The following is a 20,751-nucleotide window of genomic DNA, read 5'->3' on the forward strand; positions in this document are numbered from 1 at the left end:
CGCTAAACTAGTTCTCCTGTATTGTCAGCGTTACCTATTTAGCGACGTTTGGCCATCCCCAGCGATAGAAAACCTTTTTAGCGATTAGCGACAAATTTGGGAACTTCTCACAATGATGGCAGATCGGCTTCTTTGTTGTTGAAACGTAAGAAAATCACCTTTCTCATGCCTTTGTCATTTATGAATTCAGCTACATCTCGTTTGCCCATGGCACTGACCCATGATTATAAAAGTAACGACTGGCGTAGCCTATGTAGTAGCAGAGGTAAATGTTCTACAGATCTACAGCAACTTCTGGTGAGATTACAACTTACATGAGTAAACGAGACGAGGGGTATGTGGCCTCAACCAGAGCCTGTCTACGAAGAGCCTGTTTACTTTCATTGTATCGATCCTGGTTGCAGTTTACTCATTGTTCCTCTAGGGGCCGCCGCTAGCTAGTGCAGAATGAATGGGAGTCTATGGGGCTAGACGGGTAAAATGTATCTTTATTATCGTCTTAAGCTTAGTTTTCTGTAGACTCAACCATAAATACATGCCTGTCAGTTGGAACAACCCAAAAAATTAGATAATTGCTTGAGATTTTGACGATTTATGGTGATTTTATTTTCGCTAGATCTTTGCCCAGATTGACGCTAATGCATTATAGAGGAGTGGATCACTGAAGCAAGATGGCGTCTCGATTGACGCATTCGTTCCAATGAACAGCAGTAGTCAAGGCGACATCTAGTGTATATATCTATGACTGGAGACAAAGACAAAAATGAGCAGGCACCAACACAGGCTTGGGTGAAATGAGCAGAGACTCATTTATTGGTAACAGGTGAGGCTTAAGTAGAAGTCACATGACCTGGCCTCAATTAAGGTTGAGAGCACTAGGGCTGTAACGATTTACGATTCGAAACCGAAATCGCGACATTCATATCCACGATACTGTGTCGCGGTGTAAAAAGGCAGAATCGCGACACACCCTTTCTAGTGTTTCACGCAGTGCTTTGCAGCTTATGCGGCCGCAAAAGCAACCCACAACTCCCGCTTTACTTATCGGTAGCCTACGTTGTCCAAAAACAAATAAATAAATAAATAATAATTTCATACCTCACCTTGCTTTCATTGTAGACTATGTGTGCAACTTTACCAAACAGTAGAAGTAAACCCCCTCTCCTTGCCCCGCTCTCTCTCGCGCTCCCTCCCTCTCACTCTCCCTCCCTCTCCTGCTCATTGAACACGCGCGACTTAAATAAAACATTCACAATCGTGAAAGCAAGGACGCATAGACGACTAGCTAAATTACTATTAAATCCGCTTAGCATCATTAGCATGCTGCACATATTTGTTTAAAACTCTTGCATTGAAGTTGACTGATCATCTCAATACCAACGTTTCCCAAAAGGGCCTGTCCCAAGGAGAACAAGTATTACCTTGAATCTTAAACACACATGGGGAAACTGAACAGTCCAATCAGTAGACTATGATAGGCTAAGCTATATGCTACTTTGTTTACAATATTTCCAGGCTTCAACCAGACAGCTGAATTAAAGAGGTAGAGTTGTAATAAAAAAATAGTAGGCCTAGGCTATAGGCTAATCTGCATAAAGTGTGCTGTCATAAATATCAGTCATTCAGAAAAACATTTTTATATCAGGACATAAAATAAAAGATATATTATATTGTAATCCTCTGGTGTTCTAAGGGAGGCTATTAAAATGTTATTTAATAAAATAAAATAAATAAATAAATAAAAAATCGAGATTCATATCGAACCGTGGGTCAAAAATTGTGATACAAACCGAATCGTGAGGTTGGTGTATCGTTACAGCCCTAGAGAGCACACAGATAGTTAAGGCCCTCAACGAGCATCAATCAACACTCAGAGATGCTCACTGACACTCAGAGATGTCAAAGTCCTTTTAGGCAAGTCCCTCCACTCGGCGGCCATATACCAACGTTTTATGGGCACTCATCGGGCACAGTCTTTGGGTCAAACTGCGCGTGCGCAAGGCTTCACGACACCAATCTTGCTCCAGCGGCGAGATCACAACACATGATTGGCACGATGTCATCACAACACACCATATGATTGGCTCAATGTATTCACATCACACCACATGATTGGCTTAATGTATTCACATGTCGATGTTTTGCCGAGGAAGGGGTGGGATATGTGTAGACAACGACCATATTGGCGTGACAAACTAGTAGGCTTGGGTATCGAATATCGAGTATTGGTTGGAACCGGGACTATCTTTGCGATTTTCCCGGAATCGTTCAAAAGTTTAAATTTCGATTCCTACTTTCGATTCCCAGTCTGCCGACAGGAAGAAGAAACGTCTGAACACCAACGAAGAAGCGCATAGTTAATATAATTAAAATTCATGGAGAAGGTCAGACTATTTCATTCAGAAAGCAGGGTTCCCGAGGATCCTTAAAAAGTCTTAAATAGGCTACAACTGAATTTTCGAAAGAGAGGTATTAAATGTGCGTATGGGACCGCCAGCGAGTGCAAGAGAGCGAGTGATGTCTCCATCCAGTTTCGTGTATTTAAAACGCAATTGTATACGTGATAGGCTATTAGGCTACGGGAGGAAGTGTAGTGGTTGCAGAGTGAAGATGTTTTTCACGGGTTTGGTTAAAGGTGTGAAAACGGTAATAATACAGTAGGCCTATGTACAAAATAATATGCCTGGCGTTTTCGTGGTGTAGCTGAGGCCTGAGAGATAGACAGGGTAGCCTACGTGGAATGAGGGAGCCTACGGTAGAATGAGCGGGAGAAAGAGTTGGTAAGCCAGTTAGCGATAGGTTGGCCATATGTTCGAATTTAGGCCGGACATATGGATTTTAAAAGCCCTGTCCGGCGTCCGCCGCAGCCTCAAGCCGGACGTTTATTTGTTCTCCTTTTTGGAGTTGCGCTTGGCATCTAAAGTCTTTGCTCGGACGCAGCATCGTTTCACAAACTATGGACGCGAAGACTGCTGGTGAAATTATGTGCAGTGCTTCGCAATCAGGAGGAAATACTGTATACCGGTATGTTAAGTTGATCTGTTTGCATCTTTCCAGCGTGTGTTGCTGGCCTAGCCTAGGGAAGAAAATATCTGTCTAAGTTATAATAGCCTACCTGTAATATCTGCCAGCAGCTTGCTTGCCAGCGTTTCCCAGTAGGCTAGGCCTACTTAGCAAAAGTTGTGAAATATAACCGCATATGTTTTGAATGTCGGCGACTGCTACATAAAAATACATGCGTTCATACGTGCGTGCTTGAGATGAAACCAGCAGTTTTCAGCAGGATCATGCGAAGAGGACCTGTCTCTTAATTAATTTAAAACAAGTCAATGGTTTTACAATGTTTCAGTCAAGCTTTGGTTGGTTTAGATACAACTGGTATGCAAAATGTAAAGTAGTGGATTAACTTTAATTTGCTGTGCTGCATATGGACAATAGATGCACATAGTACATTATATAAAGTAGGCTTATTAAAATATGTAAATAGCTTAGTTAACTTTGAAAAAAATATTTAAGGGAATCCAGTCCAGTGCACATGTCTTTGGCAAGTAGCCCTAGGCTACTACAGACACAGGTGAAGAACAGCCTCAGCAGTAAGCAAAACCAAATATGTACAGTACAGCCAGCTTCAAAAGCAAGCAGTCCAGACCCTAAAATTGGGCATTTATAGCTGTGAAGGTAATTCACACACAATTATTTTCTTTCGCCAAAATATTTTTGGTAACTTCTGTAGACATCCAAAATGGGGTGGGGGTTAAAATTAGTAGGAAAAAAAAACTATTGCATTAAACAGTCTTATATATCTTTTTGCCGTGGTATAGTCTTAATTTTCATTTAGATGTCTTGAAAAGGTCTTAAAAGTCTTTAAATTTGCACTTGGAAAATGTGCAGATACCCTGAGAAAGACCGTTGGTTAGCTAGCTCATTTAAAATATCCTAAACTTTTTTTGACCCTGCCTTTAAAAAAAATCGGAATCGAGAATCGTTAGGAACCGGAATCGAAATAAGAAATCGGAATTGGAATCGGAATCGTTCAAATTGAAACGATACCCAACCCTACAAACTAGCCCCATGCATTTCTATGGAGTATTTTTTGAGTGCTGTGTCTCCACATTAGAAAGTCTCTGGAGATGTTCACAGGCGCTCACACACCCTTACTGACACTCACAGATCTTCACCAGAGACTTTCTAATGTGGAGACACAGCACTCAAAAAATACTCCATAGAAATGCATGGGGCTAGTTTGTCACGTCAATATGGCCGTTGTCTACACATATCCCACCCCTTTCTCGGCAAAACGTCGACATGTGAATACATTGAGCCAATCATGTGGTGTGATGTGAATACATTGAGCCAATCATATGGTGTGTTGTGAAGACATCGTGCCAATCATCTGTTGTGATCACGCCGCTGGAGCAAGATTGGTGTCATGAAGCCTTGCGCACACGCATTTCTGCCGAAATGGATGCCCGACGAGTGCCCAAAAAGCGTTGTCAAATGGCCGCCGAGTGGAGGGACTTGCCTAAAAGGACTTTGTCTTCACTAATACTCACACACCCTCACTAATACTCACACACCCTCACTAACACTCACACACCATCCCTAACACTCACAGATCCGCACTAACACCCACAGATCTTCACGGATACTCATAGATGTTCACTGATGCTTACAGATGCTTAGAGACACAGATGTTCAGCTTCCTCTGTTGTTGCTACTGCCAGAGCCTGTTCCACACAATACAAACAAGCTGTACCTGCCTCAAGCAAGATGTTCATTTCAATTCTGTGAGCCTTTTACGAGAGGGACTTCCTAATGCAACAGCAAGGGGGTGGTTTACCTGTGAGGTTGTTTGGGAGGGAGTCTTGTGGTGTGAGTCGTGTCATTCACGCTGTACGTGCCTCAAGCAAGACATTTCAATTCCTTGTGTAGTCTTGTTTATAATTTGATTTGATAACACAAGAGCCAGATGGTGTACCAGCAATATTGTTTTTGTGAGAGCTGGTAGCTAATGGCATATTGTTTACTTCTCTGGTTCCCAAGCGATGTTGTCAACAGTGACCTCATCTTGCTGAGCACTGTTTTTCGAATCCTTAACTTTGTAACTAGCTCACACCATACAGAGTAGACACTGACTGACAAGAACAAAATATATTTGGGTTTGTTGCCTTCGTAAGCACAAAGTCTTGTCCACATAGTCAGTTGTGTGGTATGCTCACAGCAAACATTTCAACGTTTCAAAAATAAAAGTTGTTTTTTCACACTCTAGGATTCTGTTAGATCCTCGGAATCAATCAACACTCGAAGGTTTTTATCCACTAACAAAGATGTTAAGTCAAAAGGTCTTGGAGTCCATTTCTACAAAATAGCAAGATAAAACTTTAAGTGTGTGGACCTTTTTGCACAGGAACCTCCTAGTGTTAATTGACACCCAGAAATCCCCATTAGCCAACCACCGAGCCTTGAGATTTGAAAGAAATGCTCTTCGTGTCAACTTCCTCCCAGCAGTAGCCCCCCTCTCTCTCTCCGATAAGCCCCAAATTAAGCAACTACATCAGAGAGGCGCGGCGTAATCTGGCCGCTAGCCTCCAGCTGTTCGCTCTACCAAAGACAATGGTGACGCCCCCGCTGTGAACCCAATTAGAGAGCGACCGTGGCAACGGACGGCTTATCGTCGCTGGGCACGATTTCGGCGCGTGCGTCGGACGACTACGCCCGGCACATTTCCCCCGATCGCACCCACTTTCGATTAACCCGCGTTCTCCCTCACTGGTCAGTCCAGCTCGCAGTCGATAAACCTGGCGTCTGAGAGGAGCCGATAAACCGCAGGAGGGTCTCTCACTTAATGCTCTCCAGCAGTGTCAGCCTTTGTCTGAGGTTTGTGCTTGTTTGTTTTGTTCGTCTCCGCTGAGGCGCAAATCAGCGCATGCAGAGTATTCCAGAGAGTCTCAAGCAAACTTGGGTTCTTTTATAGACGTTTCTATTCATTTGTTTGTTTTTCTTGTTTTCCAGGTACGGAAAGTTCCTGAAGCTCCTGAAGGACGACGCCGAGGCAGAGTTTGCCCTCCTTCTCTGCCGCTGTAAAGTCTTCCTGTCCCAGCAGCGTGTGAAAGCCGACTCTGAGACTCTCTGTATCCTTAACTTACCACACGCGCACACACACACACACACACACACACACACACACACACACGCACACACACACACACACAAACTCTCTGCCCTTACCGTACAAAGCGCTCCGGGACTTCCACAAGTGTAGCTCTCAGTGTGTGGTGCCGAGTGCTTCTATCTGGGCCAGACATAGACCCAGTGTGAGCCAAAACAGCTCCTATCGGCAGGTAATGTGGGAGTTCGCTGAAAGGATTTTGGAAGAGGTGATTCAGGTTAGAAGAGAAGAGGAAAGTCTTAAAACTCTGAGATTGTGCCTATTGAAAGGGGTTGAGTACACAGAGTGCCTACTGAAAGGGGTTGAGTACACAGAGTGCCTATTGAAAGGGGTTGAGTACACAGAGTGCCTATTGAAAGGGGTTGAGTACACAGAGTGCCTATTGAAAGGGGTTGAGTACACAGCAAGAGAGCAAGGGCCAAAGGGTGGGTGTAAGAGTGCAAGACCTGTCAAACCTGTCAAAGCAGCAGACCTGTCAAAAACCTCTCCTTCAGTCACTCTCTCCATCTATCTGTCCTTATCTCTCTCTCTCTGTCTCTCATTCTCTCTCTCCCTCTGTCCCTTTCTTTTTCTATTCCTCTCTCTCTCTGTGTCTCTCTCTCTCCCCCTCCCTCTTTTTCCATCCCTCTCTCTCTCTCTCTGTCTCTCTCCCCCTTCCTCTTTTTCCATCCCTCTCTCTCTCTCTGTCTCTCTCTCCCCCTCCCTCTTTTTCCATCTCTCTCACCCCCCCACCCCCCCCCCTCCCTCCCCCTCTCTGTGTGTCTCCTTGACGGCGATGTTCTCAGACACTCTGCAGGTGGGCTCCGTGCCGCCTCATGACTGGCTCTGCTCCAGCGTGTTCCTGATGGCGGCGGGCGATGGCTCGCGGGCGCTGACTCTCCTGTTGCGTCTCACGCGCCTCCTGGCCTCCGCCTTCCTCTGGCCACAGAGGCTGCACGCCTCCGTACGTGCCCCCCCGTAAACCCCACACACACGCACACACACATACACACACACACACCACACACACACACACACACACACACACACAAGCCCTGAGTCAGAGTCCGGCGCATAAATACATACATACCCATACACACACACAGTCACACACTTTAGCACATACCTACTTGTCAGAGTCAGGTGAATACATACATACATGGCAATGCAGACAAGCACACACACACTCACACAGTCGTACCCACACCACACATATACACACACACACAAAGACTCATACTCAAACACATGCACGTACACTCAGTCGTACATACATATTCACACACACCCACATACTAAAAAAAGTCGCATGCACACACACACACACACACACACACACACACACGCACACACACTTGTAATGTAATGCTCTGTACTCTCAGAGAGAGGGTACTTTCACACTTTCTGTGCAATTTTTACATAGTGTTGCATTCCAACAAAACCTGTGATGCGGTGTCATATTATGGGATTGCAGAAATAGGGCCGAACATTCTCTTCCTCCGTCCGTCTCATTTCACATGCCTGCCTTGCTGTCTCTGCCTCTGCTTTCCTACTTTCTCTCTCTCTCTCCCTCTCTCTCTATATATATATATTCCCCTCACACTCTCCCTCTCTCACTCCCTCCCTTCCTCCCTCCCTCCCTCCCTCCCTCTCTCTCTCTCTCTATCTCACTCTCTCTCTGTCTCTGTTGTCCTTACTCGGCTCTTTTGCTTCTTCATCTCTCACTCCTCCCCATCTCCACCTCCACCGCACGCTACTCAGAGTAATGACAGGGAAGTGAGTGAAAGCGACTAGCCGGCTTTACACACACACGGACATACACACACCACACACACACACACACACAAACACACACGGACTCACACACACCACACACACACACACACACAAACACACACCACACACACACTCACACACACACTCATACACACACCACACACACACACTCACACACACTCACACACACACTCATACACACACCACACACACACACTCACACACACACTCACACACACACTCACACACACACTCACACACACACTCATACACACACCACTCACACACACTCACACACGGACATACACACACCACACACACACTCACACACACTCACACACGGACACACACACACGGACATACACACACCACACACACACTCACACACGGACACACACACGGACACACACACACGGACACACACACACACACACACACACACACACACACACACCCCTCGCCCCAACGCCCGTCTCCTCTGCACCCAATTGGATTTTTTCTGACAGCTAGGCTGTGCCTCTGGACTTAATGTGTTGTTCTGCTCATTGCGTAAAATCTCTCTCTCCATCTCTGCTTCTCTCATGCACTCTCTCTCTTTCTCTCTATCTCTCTCTCTCATGCAATCTCTCTCTCTCTCCATTTCTCCCTCTCTCATGCACTCTCTCTCTCCCTCTCTTCCTTTTGGATTGTTCTCACGTTTGTCTCAGGCTATCAGTCAAATCTCCATTTCCCTTGCTGAACAGTAAAACTCTGAGCGCTGCATGTTTGCACAATGAAAATGTTAAATATGACAAGATTAGTTGTCCCGTCCTTATTATCTTTGTCCCCACCATGTTTGAAAGTCTCTCTCACTCTCTCCCCCCATTTTGCACTCTCTTTCTCTCTGTCACACACACACTCACTCGCTCACTTACACACACTCTCTCTCCTTTCTCTCCTGTCTCTCTGTTGACCTTCTATTATGTTGGTAGCGGTGGTGTGAATGCTCGGTCGTTAATAGGCGTTTTGGGCACGGCAGACTGCGGATGTGTTGGTAGCGGTGGTGTGAATCCTCGGTCGTTAATAGGCGTTTTGGGAACGGCAGACTGCGGATGTGTTGGTAGCGGTGGTGTGAATGCTCGGTCGTTAATAGGCGTTTTGGGCACGGCAGACTGCGGATGTGTTGGTAGCGGTGGTGTGAATGCTCGGTCGTTAATAGGCGTTTTGGGCACGGCAGACTGCGGATGTGTTGGTAGCGGTGGTGTGAATCCTCGGTCGTTAATAGGCGTTTTGGGCACGGCAGACTGCGGATGTGTTGGTAGCGGTGGTGTGTGAATGCTCGGTCGTTAATAGGCGTTTTGGGCACGGCAGACTGCGGATGTGTTGGTAGCGGTGGTGTGTGAATGCTCGGTCGTTAATAGGCGTTTTGGGCACGGCAGACTGCGGATGTGTTGAGGGGAACAGGGCCGTGCCGCACGTAGGAGTTTGTCTCGGTGAATGCCAATCAGGGCGTGACGCAGAGCTGGAGGAAAAGGATGCGAAATCAGACAACAGGCAGAAAAGGATGGAGAGAGAAAGATGGAGTGAGGCTGAGTAGACTGAAAGAAAGAAAGAAAGAAAGAAAGAAAGAAGACAGACGTATTCAAATTAGTGTTGCACGGTGTATCAATACTAAAAAGGTATCACGATGCCTTCACGCAAAAAACGATACGATTTCGACGTTTTTAGAATCGATACTTTATTAAAATAATAGCGTTCTGCTGCGTCTGTGTGAACTGCTGCTCTCATTGCTCCTTGCACGCATCTAGGCAAGTGGGCGTGTCAAGCAGGCATCTCTGAGTGAGTGAGTGCGCAGCTAACGTCAACATAGTTATTTGCCGACAGTACTCTGCCTTTGCCTTGTGGATAAAACAAAAGGTGAAGTGAAATCTGGAACTATATGGGATACATCGGGAATAGTGAAGGCAAGCCATCAGGGGGAATAGTGAAGGCAAGCAATCAGGTACACAGAGGCCCGTTTGTAAAATATGTTTCAAAGTCATTTATAAGCAGTAGCCTAGGCTACGCATGGCTAAACACCTCGCAGACATATCCCAGCATTTTTAAAGAGTTCAACGACAGGTTAACGAATATGCTATAGAAAACACGACTACATGGTTAGTGCCAAGTTCTTCTGTTCTGCTTTAGTCTAGCCTAAGTGAAACGAGTATTGTTCTCTGGGATAAAGCGAACCTTCCTTCATCAATGAATTTTGACGAGACATAACGAGGTAGGCTAATCCTTTTGACGAGACATAACGAGCTGTAGCCTAATCATAGGGTGCTAACGTGATGAAAGCGCAATGTTCACGTCAGAATATCATTACCATAACTTGTAAACAATCTATTTCATGTTCGTTCAGTACTAATTTGTCATGGCATGTAGACTGCAATTTGTTCAATAATTATTGCCCAGATGTTGGATAGGCTACCCGAAATGCGCGAATTAAAGCCCACAGCATATTACCACCAAAGCGTGTTAAGTCCTGATAACAATAGCGGCTTATTGTTACGTGGTAGCAAATCATGTTATCAAAGAAATAGACGTAATGTAGGAATGCACACAGATATATTGCGACAGGTAATGGTGTAGGCCTATCTGACGAAGACCTGAGTGGTTGGAACGTCGTACTTGTACCCTAGGCGCAAAGAAGACTATCTTCACATTTTTCCCTTTGCAACTCTCAAAGAAATCCCATGAACACGGGAAGGCCTAGGGTAGCCTATACTGTACATCAGATGGCCTAAAGTTTAGGCCCCTCTGCATAGCATTCAGTGATTTGCATGCAGTAATTTCAACACTGACCTTGATCTAGCCTATTTTGGCTATTTAAAGCTACTTTATTGCCAAAACACAATGTAAATGAACTATAACGAACAATAAAGGACTTAATCACACAAAGTAGGCCTACTATTTTACTGACTATAAAAAAATAATTATTATGTAGGAAGTTTAGAATTTTAGAACCCAGAATTGACCTGCACACTACAAAAGTGCACTGAATTCAACACAAATGACCCAATACACTTGGAGGAGGTATGAGTCCTTTCTTTTCCAGATATCTTAGGATTTCACCGCAGTATCGTTTCAGTATCGAGCATCGTGATATTTATGGCAGGTATCGTATCGAAGTCATAATTTTGGTATCGTGACAACACTAATTCAAATGGCACATTTGAGAATGGAGAGAGAGAATGGGGGGGGGGGCAGTTAGAATTTTTCTAGTTATGTGGCTGAAGGGAGGAAGTTGCCCTTCATGCCTTAAACATGCCGTAAACAATCTCATTGGGAATTTGCCACGGTCCACATTATCAACAGCTTTCACATAGCAATGACAAAGTGTGTTGGAGCTGTGGCTTGGAAATGTGTGTGTGTCTGTGTGTGTGTGTGTGTGTGTGTGTGTGTGTGTGTGTGTGTGTGTTTTGGAAGATGCATTTGAGCGTGCCTAGTTTAATGGCCTGTCCTGGCTCTAGTTGGCACTTACATATGTGGCAGCTGTAAAAATCAGCCTTTTTATGACAATGATGGTATAAATATAAGTGTGTGTGTGTGTGTGGGGGGGGGGTTCTGTCTTTCTCATCTCATCTCTCTCATCCCTCTCTTCCCCGTCTGGCAAAGGGGGAAAGCACTGACCATTTATTTTTTCTCCTGAGCTTTGCTGAGAATAAGCACACACACACACCGGTAGTAACATTGGAGTGTTTGATGCTGAGCTGTTGATGGTGCGAGAATTTCCTACCGGGCCATTGTTTCCAATGATCTGCCTTTTAATTATTTCAGATGTGGAAGTGAAGCGCTTTAAGATGAGAGAGAGAGAGAGAGAGAGAGAGAGAGTGGGGGGATTTAGGTATTCTGTTGAAATGCAAAAGAGTGTTTTCGTTTGCAAGATGGTTCAAACGTCATTTAGGGCATTTTAGCGAATGCAAGCAACTATTCTGTAGATTCTCCTGTAGGTCTTTTCCCCCAACAGAACATCTGAATATGCATTTCTGTTATGACATGAAAAGTTATGCTGTTGTGTGTGTGTGTTTGTGCATGTGTGTGTGTGTGTTTCAGGTGCATCTCCCGTTAGAACTTGCCCTGTCAGGCATCCCTGCAGTGTACTGGTGCACAGCCCACTACGTGGAGCTACTATTAAAGGCCGAGGTCCCCCTGGTCTGCTCCGCATTCCGCATGTCTGGATTCACCCCCTCACAGGTAAACTGTGTGTGTGTGTGTGTGCGCGCATGTGTACATGTATGTGTGTGTGTGTGTGTGTGTGCGCATGTGTACATGTATGTGTGTGTGTGTGTGTGTGTGTGTGTGTGTGTGTGTGTGTGTGTGTGTGTGTGTGTGTGTGTGTGGGTGTGTGTGTGTGTGTGTGAGAGAGAGAGAGAGAGAGAGAGAGAGAGAGAGAGAGAGAGAGAGAGAGAAAGTGTGAGTGAGTGTATGTGTTTTGGATGTTTGCGTGTGTGTGTGTTGTGTGGGAGTTTTGGGTGTTTGTGTGTGTGTGTGTGTGGTGCTTTGGTTACTGTGAGTCTACGTGCTGTGATTCGCCAGATGACAGTCTTACTTTCTCACCTTTTAATCATTCCTCCAGCATCAGTAATCACAGACTCGCTGTTTTATCTGTTACTCCCAAACATGGTCCAATGAGAGTCTGTTTGTGAGACAGCAGTGGCTGGCAGATTTCTAATTGCATTGCCTTTATTCACAGCCTGGGAGGTGGCCACAATGGTGATGGCAAATGCGGTCCCTCAGTCCTTACTTGCACTCTCAATAGACTCTGTTGGTACAGTGGCAAATTCTTACCAGGGGCTCAGTGGGCGACTATATGTGGTCGCTGTCCATGGTGCTGCTTAGAGTTGAGGAAGGTCAGTGGTACAGGCGCTATCCGTGGTCCTGAACGTCAATAGTTCTCTCTTCCTTTTCCTACCAATTACAACACATTTCTTTGACATTCCTAATGAAGTTATTTATTTGCAATCTTATTGATTTATTTATTTACACAAGGTGTACAAGGCCATGTATAAAAAAAGAAATAAAAAAAATCCATAGAAGCACGGATTATGTTTTTTTTCTGAAGTACAACCTGAAAGTTTTCCTGCTCAAGTTGAGAGGTGTCCATCTCCAGGATGTGTATTTTATGGAGTGCTTTTCTAGAACTTCAGAAGGGAAGGTGGTTCACAACTGTTCCTACATCACTGGTACATCAGCGCTAAATGAAATAGGAAACAGCCCCAAACGGCTGCTGTTCACCCCAGTAAAGATTTAGATGTCCAGTTTATCAGTGTTACATAAAATACATCATGAATATTGCACAATTACTTTTAGTTCTTTTTTTTATAATTTTTTGCTGTAGGTCAAACATGTTAAAAATTCTCCTCACTGTAATTCCATGTGCCCTGAGGTTGTCTGAACAGATCAATAAGCCAGATAATGATATAATGTATGTTTTACTTCAGGCACATATTTAAAAGATTGAGAAGTCAGCTTTTTATTCTCCCTTCCAGCACATTGATGTAATTGTCGGTATGTTAGCAGTTTTTGTAGTTCTATGGCTCGTAAAACTGTAAAATGCATACTACTTGAATCTCACACTAAGCCTTCACAAATACTAGTTCTTCATTGTGAATGTCATTATGAATGTCATTGTGAACACGGCAAACTTCTTCAAGTCTGAATTTCAGAAACTCCCTGAATTTATTTTTACTGCTAGATATAGTAACAAATCTTCTCTTTATCTGAATATAGGATATGAATTTACTTAAGTTTAACAGAAGTGCTGCTAGTGAAGTTAGTTTTCATTAGTGGTGGTACTTGCTGTCTTGCTTTCCACCTTATCTGCTCAGGCCTCGTGGGGGTGTGCTATCAGGTTGTGATATGGGAACTCTTCTGTCAGTCATGTTAGAATGTCTGTTAGCATTCAGAGACCTGTTACATTTAGCCATATTCTGGTGCTGCAACTGAAGAGTTTATCACTTCACTTGCCAGCTGTTTACTTTAAATCCTCCTCACCAGTGCCTGTGTGGTTGTATTATTATTAATGTTGTGACCTTCGTAGCATTCAACTGGCCCTCCGTCGGCTTTCAGAGAAATGTGATCCTATATTAATGCTGCAGGAGAGAATGGCAATTTCAGAGAAAGGTTTCTTTTTTTCTTTTCTTTTTTTTTTGCTTTTTATGCTTTTAATGAGACAGGACAGTGGAGAATGACAGGAAGCGAGTGAGAGAGAGAGTCGGGGTAGGATCTGTAAAGGACCACGGGTTGCCGGCGTACGGTGCAGGTGCCCCAGCCAGTCGCGCCACTGCTGGGGCCAGAGGAAGGTTTCTGAAAATCCGGCCTAAGTTCCCCTTGAATAGGGGAGAGCAACAGAGGAACACTAATGGACCGTCAAGGTTATAAGAGAATAGAGGCTGAGAGAGCTCTGGGTGAACAACTGCCCAAACTCATCAGCGTCACCGAAGCGTCTTCCTGAATGAAGAGCTTCCACATCTCCACAGCAGAACGAAAAGGGCTCTAAGTGGAGAATCCCAGTCACATGACCTGTGTCTCTTGACCCCAAGTGACCTCTAGAGCCCATGTGGTCCTGATCATGGGCAAATCTATCCCTATGTCAATTTCTATCAGGATCCTATGTGATACAATATCCGCTTGTCTTGACCAGGACTGTGTCATTTTATCCCCTTGTGTGTGCTTGTTAGATGTCACCCTTTGTAGCACCTGTGACGGAGGCCTGTGGAGGGGTGCTGATACCTTAAGCAGCGGCCATGTTTAGATTCTCGGTGCATCCGTGCTCCTGACTGCCAGTGGTGATAATAAGGCAGCTCGGTGGGATGAGGTGCTCTTGTGTTGACTGAGCCCCCGGGGGAATCGGTCACTCCAATCACATGCTAATGCTCCCGGGGCGTTCTCATATGCCGTGGTAGCTTTAGGGATTTATCGCACGGTCATCTAATGCTGATTGGATTTTAAAAATGCATAGGTCAGACCGCAGAGGGATTTCTTACTTTCTGTCTCGCCGTCAGACACCCTCTCTCAACCACTCACTTTCTCTCTCTTTCTCTCTCTCTTTCTCACTCACTCTCTTTCTTTCTCATTCACTCTCTCTCACTTTGTCCCCCCGCTCCCTCTCTCTCTTACTCACTCTATATCTCTCTCTCCCTCTTTCTTTCTCTTAACTCACTCATTTACTATGTCTCACTCCCTTTCTCTCTCTCCCGCTCTCTCTCTTACTCACTCACTATCTTTCTCTCTCTTTCTCTCTCACTCTCTTCTCCCTCTCTCTTACTCTCACTCTTATTCTCTCTCTCTCTATCTCTCTCCCCATTGGTCTGTCGCTCTCACTCATTTGCTCTGTCTGTTTCAGATGTGTGTCCAGTGGTTGGGTCAGTGTTTTTGGAACTACCTGGACTGGCCTGAGATCTGTCACTACGTGTGTACCTGTGTGGTGCTGGGGCCGGACTACCAGGTGTACATGTGTATCGCCGTCCTCAAACACCTGCAACCAGACATCTTGCTCCACGCACAGACTCAGGACCTGCAGGTCTTTCTCAAGGTGAGCACACAGCACAAACACACACACACCCACACACACACTAAACACACAGACACACACATACACTATACACATACAGAAACACACACACACACACACACACACACACACACACACACACACACACACACACACACACAGGTAAACACACATTCACATTCTTTCTGAAATATGCGCTCATGGTCATGGTCTTGAATGGATACTTGCACTAATTGAGCTTCAGTTGTCCCCCAAGATGAGGTCAAATAGAAGGACACACACACACACACACACACACACACACACACACACACACGCTGTATTTGTGCACAGTGTGTGTGTGTGTGTGTGTAATGCAGTGTAGAGTGTTGTACATTTATCACTTTTCTGCTCCCTCCTCAGCTCAGAAAGTTTGAGGCGTGCTCACTGACAGCGTCCCCCTGAATAGCACATACGCCTCATTGTAGTGGGCAGGTTGTCTGAAAGCATTGTGTTGTTTTTTTTCCCCCCCTTATCTATAATGCATCTAATTAAAGGCTGAAATGGAAAATGTGTGTTATCGTCGTTTCTGAGGCGCCTCTGAAGTAGGAAGAGACCCATTGCAGCGCGAATCCCTTTTGTCCCTGCTCTGCCAACATGAAATAAAACATGCTGAATTGAGACCCCCCCCCCCCCATCTTTGGTCCACACTACTCAAACGTAATTGCCTGTCACTGCACAATACTTTCATGGGTTTTTGTGGCCAACTGCACATTCAAAAGGCCTGTACAAAGGCATTTCATAAAGAAGGCCTTTCAAAGCAAGCCCTTCCCCTTGTCAGTGTCGGTAGTTTTTCTTTTATTATTCTTTTTTTTATCATCAGAGAAAGTGTTTTTGCTTAAGCTCTGTCTAATGGTCTCTACCTTCGCTTAATAATATGGAAGTGTTTCCCTTTGAGACGGAACAGCCCGATGAAAGAGTGGAAATTCCCTCGGTAGCAACAGAAAGAGGTTGCTCTTTTTTCCTCCTCAAAGCTGAATTGCCCTTTTTCTCTCAGTGTGTACAGAGTTATCCCACGCTGCACAGTCAGTCAGTGGCTGAAGTCTGAAAGTGGTCTGTAGGCCTGTTCAGTGGACACCACACTTTTGTGTAACACTGTCCGCAATATCAGAACCCCTTGTTTGGCAAGAAGATGCACCTTAAATGTCACATTTTACACAACTATAACTTGACTCTTACTTTCAGGCAAATAAGGCAAATAAACAGTTATCCTACATTTGATGGTGTGGATGTCATTGGTAGTGTGGAAGGGGCTAGAGAGAGAGTGAGAGTGTGTGTGGGGGTGTGTCTGTGTGGGGGGGGGGGGTCTGTGTGTGTGAGGGAGAGAGAAAGCGATAGGTAATACTCAAGTATGTAAAAGGAGCCTGGCTGCTCTGAGACGAACAAAACAGCCTGATTGTTTTGATGGCGCTGCAGATGTTCGATGAGAAACCCTTGAAATGCTGCCATGCTGCACGGTGACCTATTGCGATCCGTCTTCATGCTCACAACGCATAGCGGCCGGTTAATTGGGTGTTTTGTACAAGCCAATTAAAATGCACTGTACTACAGCTGTATCAGTTACCCCATTTGCTCCAAAACAACACAACAAGACTGTAATCTTGGCTTCTCTCTTCTAGTTTTGTTTTCCTTTCCTCAAAACGTTATATAGAGCTGGTGAGCTCCACAGGGCTCGGTGCAGACGAATGCCTCCAGGCAGAATAAGAGGGAACTGGCTGGCTCAGGTATGGGTGCGAATGATGAGACAGAGGTAACAGGTGTGGAATGTCTAAGCCAACACCTTCTGAAGGCAGGTCTCTAAAGTACGGACGATGATTCAGACAGGGCTGTGTGCTGCTTTTGTGAAGATGGAGGCCGGTCGGCCGGTTGGCCAGAGAAGGAAACCCTGCGGTTCTGTCTGCAGTGGATTTCATCACCACCCACGGCTAAAAGCTGACTGTGAGAGTCAAAACACTGACAGAAGGGAGGCTTCTTATTCTCTGTAGTAAACAATGAATGGTCCGTAACTGCATAGCTGTCAAGGCCTCTTGTCTATGGCCTATGATTTTGAGTGAAATATTTTCATGCTGCATTTATATTTTAGTTAGTGGTTTCCGTTACATGTCTTGTGCTATTCGTTTGAGCATTCACAATGATTGCAAGAAGTCTAATATGATCTAGTATTGACTTGTAGAATCTACAGAATGAAAGGTGGGGAGACTGACATTTTTATTATGAAAGATACTTAAACGAATTATGACCACTGCTAGCATTGTATCTCAAGAACCACTTAAGCTACAGTTTTGAAATTTGGTAAGCTTACTCTTGGCCTTCTTTTAGTCACATTTCCTCAAGTGTGATTTGGCTCACTCATCAAAACAACTGCCAGTGGCCAACCAGAGTTCGGCAGCCCAAAATGTTGCGCCAATATCTCGTGAAAGGTTCAAGTTAACGAAATTGGACGGCCTTCACCGCTACTACTGTACATTCTGTAGATGTATGGTGTGTGTGTGTGTCTGTGTCTGTGTCTGTGTGATCTTTTTATAGCATGTGTATAACCCGTGGTTCCTGTGTGTCCTCCAGGAGGAGCCTGTATCGGGCTTCAAGGTGAGCAACTACCTGGAGTTCATGGAGGGTCTGGAGCGCCGCTACAGAGCCATGGTCCTGACGGACATGAGGAGTATCCTGCACACACGGCTGATGTGACGGACATCAGGACTATCCTGCACACACGGCTGATGTGACGGACATCAGGACTATCCTGCACACACACACAGCTGATGTGACAGACATGAGGACTATCCTGCACACACACACGGCTGATGTGTCAGACATGAGGAGTATCCTGCACACACACACGGCTGATGTGTCGGACATGAGGAGTATCCTGCACGCACATGGCTGATGTGGAGTCCCTCACACCGGGCCAAGTCTCAACCACCAACAAGTCTGTACATGGAACCAGACCCAGAACCTCTCTGAGTCCCCAGATATTGCTCCTCTTAGAACATCTAGAATACAGCTCCTCTGTATCCGGAACCACTCTGAACATCCAAATGTGGAACAATCCAGACCCTCTTGTTTCAGAGCCTATTTATACTAAACAGTCTAATCCAGTCCATCCAATGGACTCCCTTGAGGTGGAAAAAGGTGTATCACAATCACAGTTGATTGAGTGTGTATCTGCATTTGTAATTTATTTGCAATGTCATGAGTGGTGACCATTGTGACACTGTGTGCATTCTCATTGGGGTGTGTTTTAACACTTGCTAGTACAGTATGTTTCTCATAATGTGTAATACAGTTAGGGACAAAATTATTCATACCCCCTACTGTATTTAATGTTCGTTTTCTCTAGACCAGTATGTTTGCTCTAACTGAAAATGTCTCTGCCACATGCCAAAAGGTTGTAAAACAATGTGGTAGAAACATGGAATCAGAAAAAGAAGCGTTTTCATCTTTTTTAACTCTTCAATGACAACAGACATATTGGTCAAGAGAAAATCAACAGTAAATCAATATTTGCCAGGGGTATGAATAATTTAGTTTCTAACTGTGTGTGTGTGTGTGTGTGTGTGTGTGTGTGTGTATGTATTGCCAGCAAACATTAGCTCTTAAAAGACATCTCTTTGTATTTATTGTGTCTAAAGTTTGTTTGTACAGTTCTCTTAAAGTTGTATGTTGTGCCTGCAACAATTGATAAGCACAATTTGCTAATAAAATATCTATGCCATATACTTAATTAACAGTTACTCCCTCATTTATGCAGACATAATACATTCACAACAACAGCAACCTACACAAGCGATCACCTGGCCTTTTATGTGTCAGCGGGGTGTTGCACAAAAACACAGAGGATGTAGGCTGAATGGGAGACACTGACGAGCCTTCCTGATGAGTCGCTGCCTCTTTCTCTATTTCAGCCATCTGCAAGTCATCTGGGTTAAATAATGAATGGCATCATTAAACCGCTGCCTCAACTGCGCAATGACTGCTCAATATTGCATGGTGTTTATCACATGAAAGGTGTGAAATGTTTATTGAATGCATGGTTAAGGGTATCTGATGTACCCATGTGGCGATGTTGGGCATGTTGGTGGGCTGTTTGATGTGCTTATCAATTCAACATATAAAAGGGAAACCATCTCTTGTTTGACTGAGGTATTACTTCCTCTCGCTGCTTAGCATAATGTAATGCATCAATGTGACGAAATCAATTGACCTATTAATCCCGTACCTAATGAGCTGTTTACAGTCGCCCTGTTGGGAACAGAGAAAACTCATTATCTGCGCTAAATTGCATGTTTGGAGACCTCTCTGAAGATCACAATGGCACATTTTTTTTTTTTTTTATAGTGACGATCAATTTAACAGTTCATCTGAATAATGGCGCTTAATTTATGGGAAGTAATTTGAGGTGGCTAATTAGTCATAATTGAGATGATTAAACAGATTGCACCTCTCTCACACATTTCTCCGCATCAACGTAACAGTCAGATGTAGCCACTTGTGTTAGCCAAGCAGTCCGCTGTAACTCATTTGGGGCAACCTTATGACAAAAAAAAAATCAAGGTTTCAAGCCCTTCTCTGTGCACCTGCTCTTAAAAATAATTGCAGCATCATTGCCGTCAACTTCCTTGAAACCAATTATTTTGATTGACGCAGCTGCCAACTGAGCAACTATTCACCTGATAGCCAGCGGTCTCTTCTATTTCTTGAAGCTGTAACAGCAGCTCTCGGTATCGATCCTTAAGTCTACCAAGTAAATGAAAATGAAAATGGGTGGAGGGGGGTAAGGTAGGGGGCAAAAACTCATCCTCCCATCCTTTGTTGCATACCACTTAATTTGAAATAGATTTTCAGCTCAATTAATGTTCGGCCCTAAGCCCATGCCATCGGCCTGAGTGTCGCCTGGAGGACCCCTCGTGCTTTGCAGGGAGACAGCTTGAGAGTGGGAAAGAGGAGTGGAAAGCTATAGCAGGCTTTTCCACAAACACTGTGCAGGGGACAGCGCCGGCAGCAGCAGTCTGGACAAGGCCCGCTTTAGAGGTGATGATATTTAGGCTAAGCCTATGTGAGTCTCTTCTGTGTCATAATTGACCTTAACCATGTTTTTAATCTCCTCAATTTGGTGAACGATTACTCGGAAGAGGTCACAGCACTTGTGACTTGTGACCACCATCTTTAGCTGGAGATCAAGGCGGCCGGTATCTAGCTCAAGGGGGTCCAAATAGACCATTGGTTCTCAAAGTGTGGGGCGAGCCCCACTAGTGGG

At 44.8% G+C, this 20,751-nt stretch overlaps 1 protein-coding gene across 1 annotated transcript in view; it reads left to right on the forward strand.

Moving 5' to 3' along the window:
* tbc1d32 (TBC1 domain family, member 32) overlaps positions 1-19,169 on the forward strand; it is a 68,102-nt gene extending 48,933 nt beyond the window's left edge. The window contains exons 30-34 of the mRNA XM_076272830.1: positions 6,013-6,131; positions 6,955-7,112; positions 11,999-12,139; positions 15,291-15,479; positions 18,060-19,169. Of these exons, the coding sequence (XP_076128945.1) occupies positions 6,013-6,131; positions 6,955-7,112; positions 11,999-12,139; positions 15,291-15,479; positions 18,060-18,182 (730 nt within the window). The 3' untranslated portion in view covers positions 18,183-19,169. The remainder of the gene's footprint in view (positions 1-6,012; positions 6,132-6,954; positions 7,113-11,998; positions 12,140-15,290; positions 15,480-18,059) is intronic.
* Positions 19,170-20,751: the final 1,582 nt, after the last annotated feature.

Source organism: Alosa pseudoharengus, unplaced genomic scaffold (genome assembly GCF_046254945.1).
Source record: "Alosa pseudoharengus isolate Yale_2024_CS ecotype anadromous, Long Island Sound unplaced genomic scaffold, YU_APseudo_1.1 YU_APseudo_1.1_scf_7, whole genome shotgun sequence".
NCBI classification, from domain to species: domain Eukaryota; kingdom Metazoa; phylum Chordata; class Actinopteri; order Clupeiformes; family Clupeidae; genus Alosa; species Alosa pseudoharengus.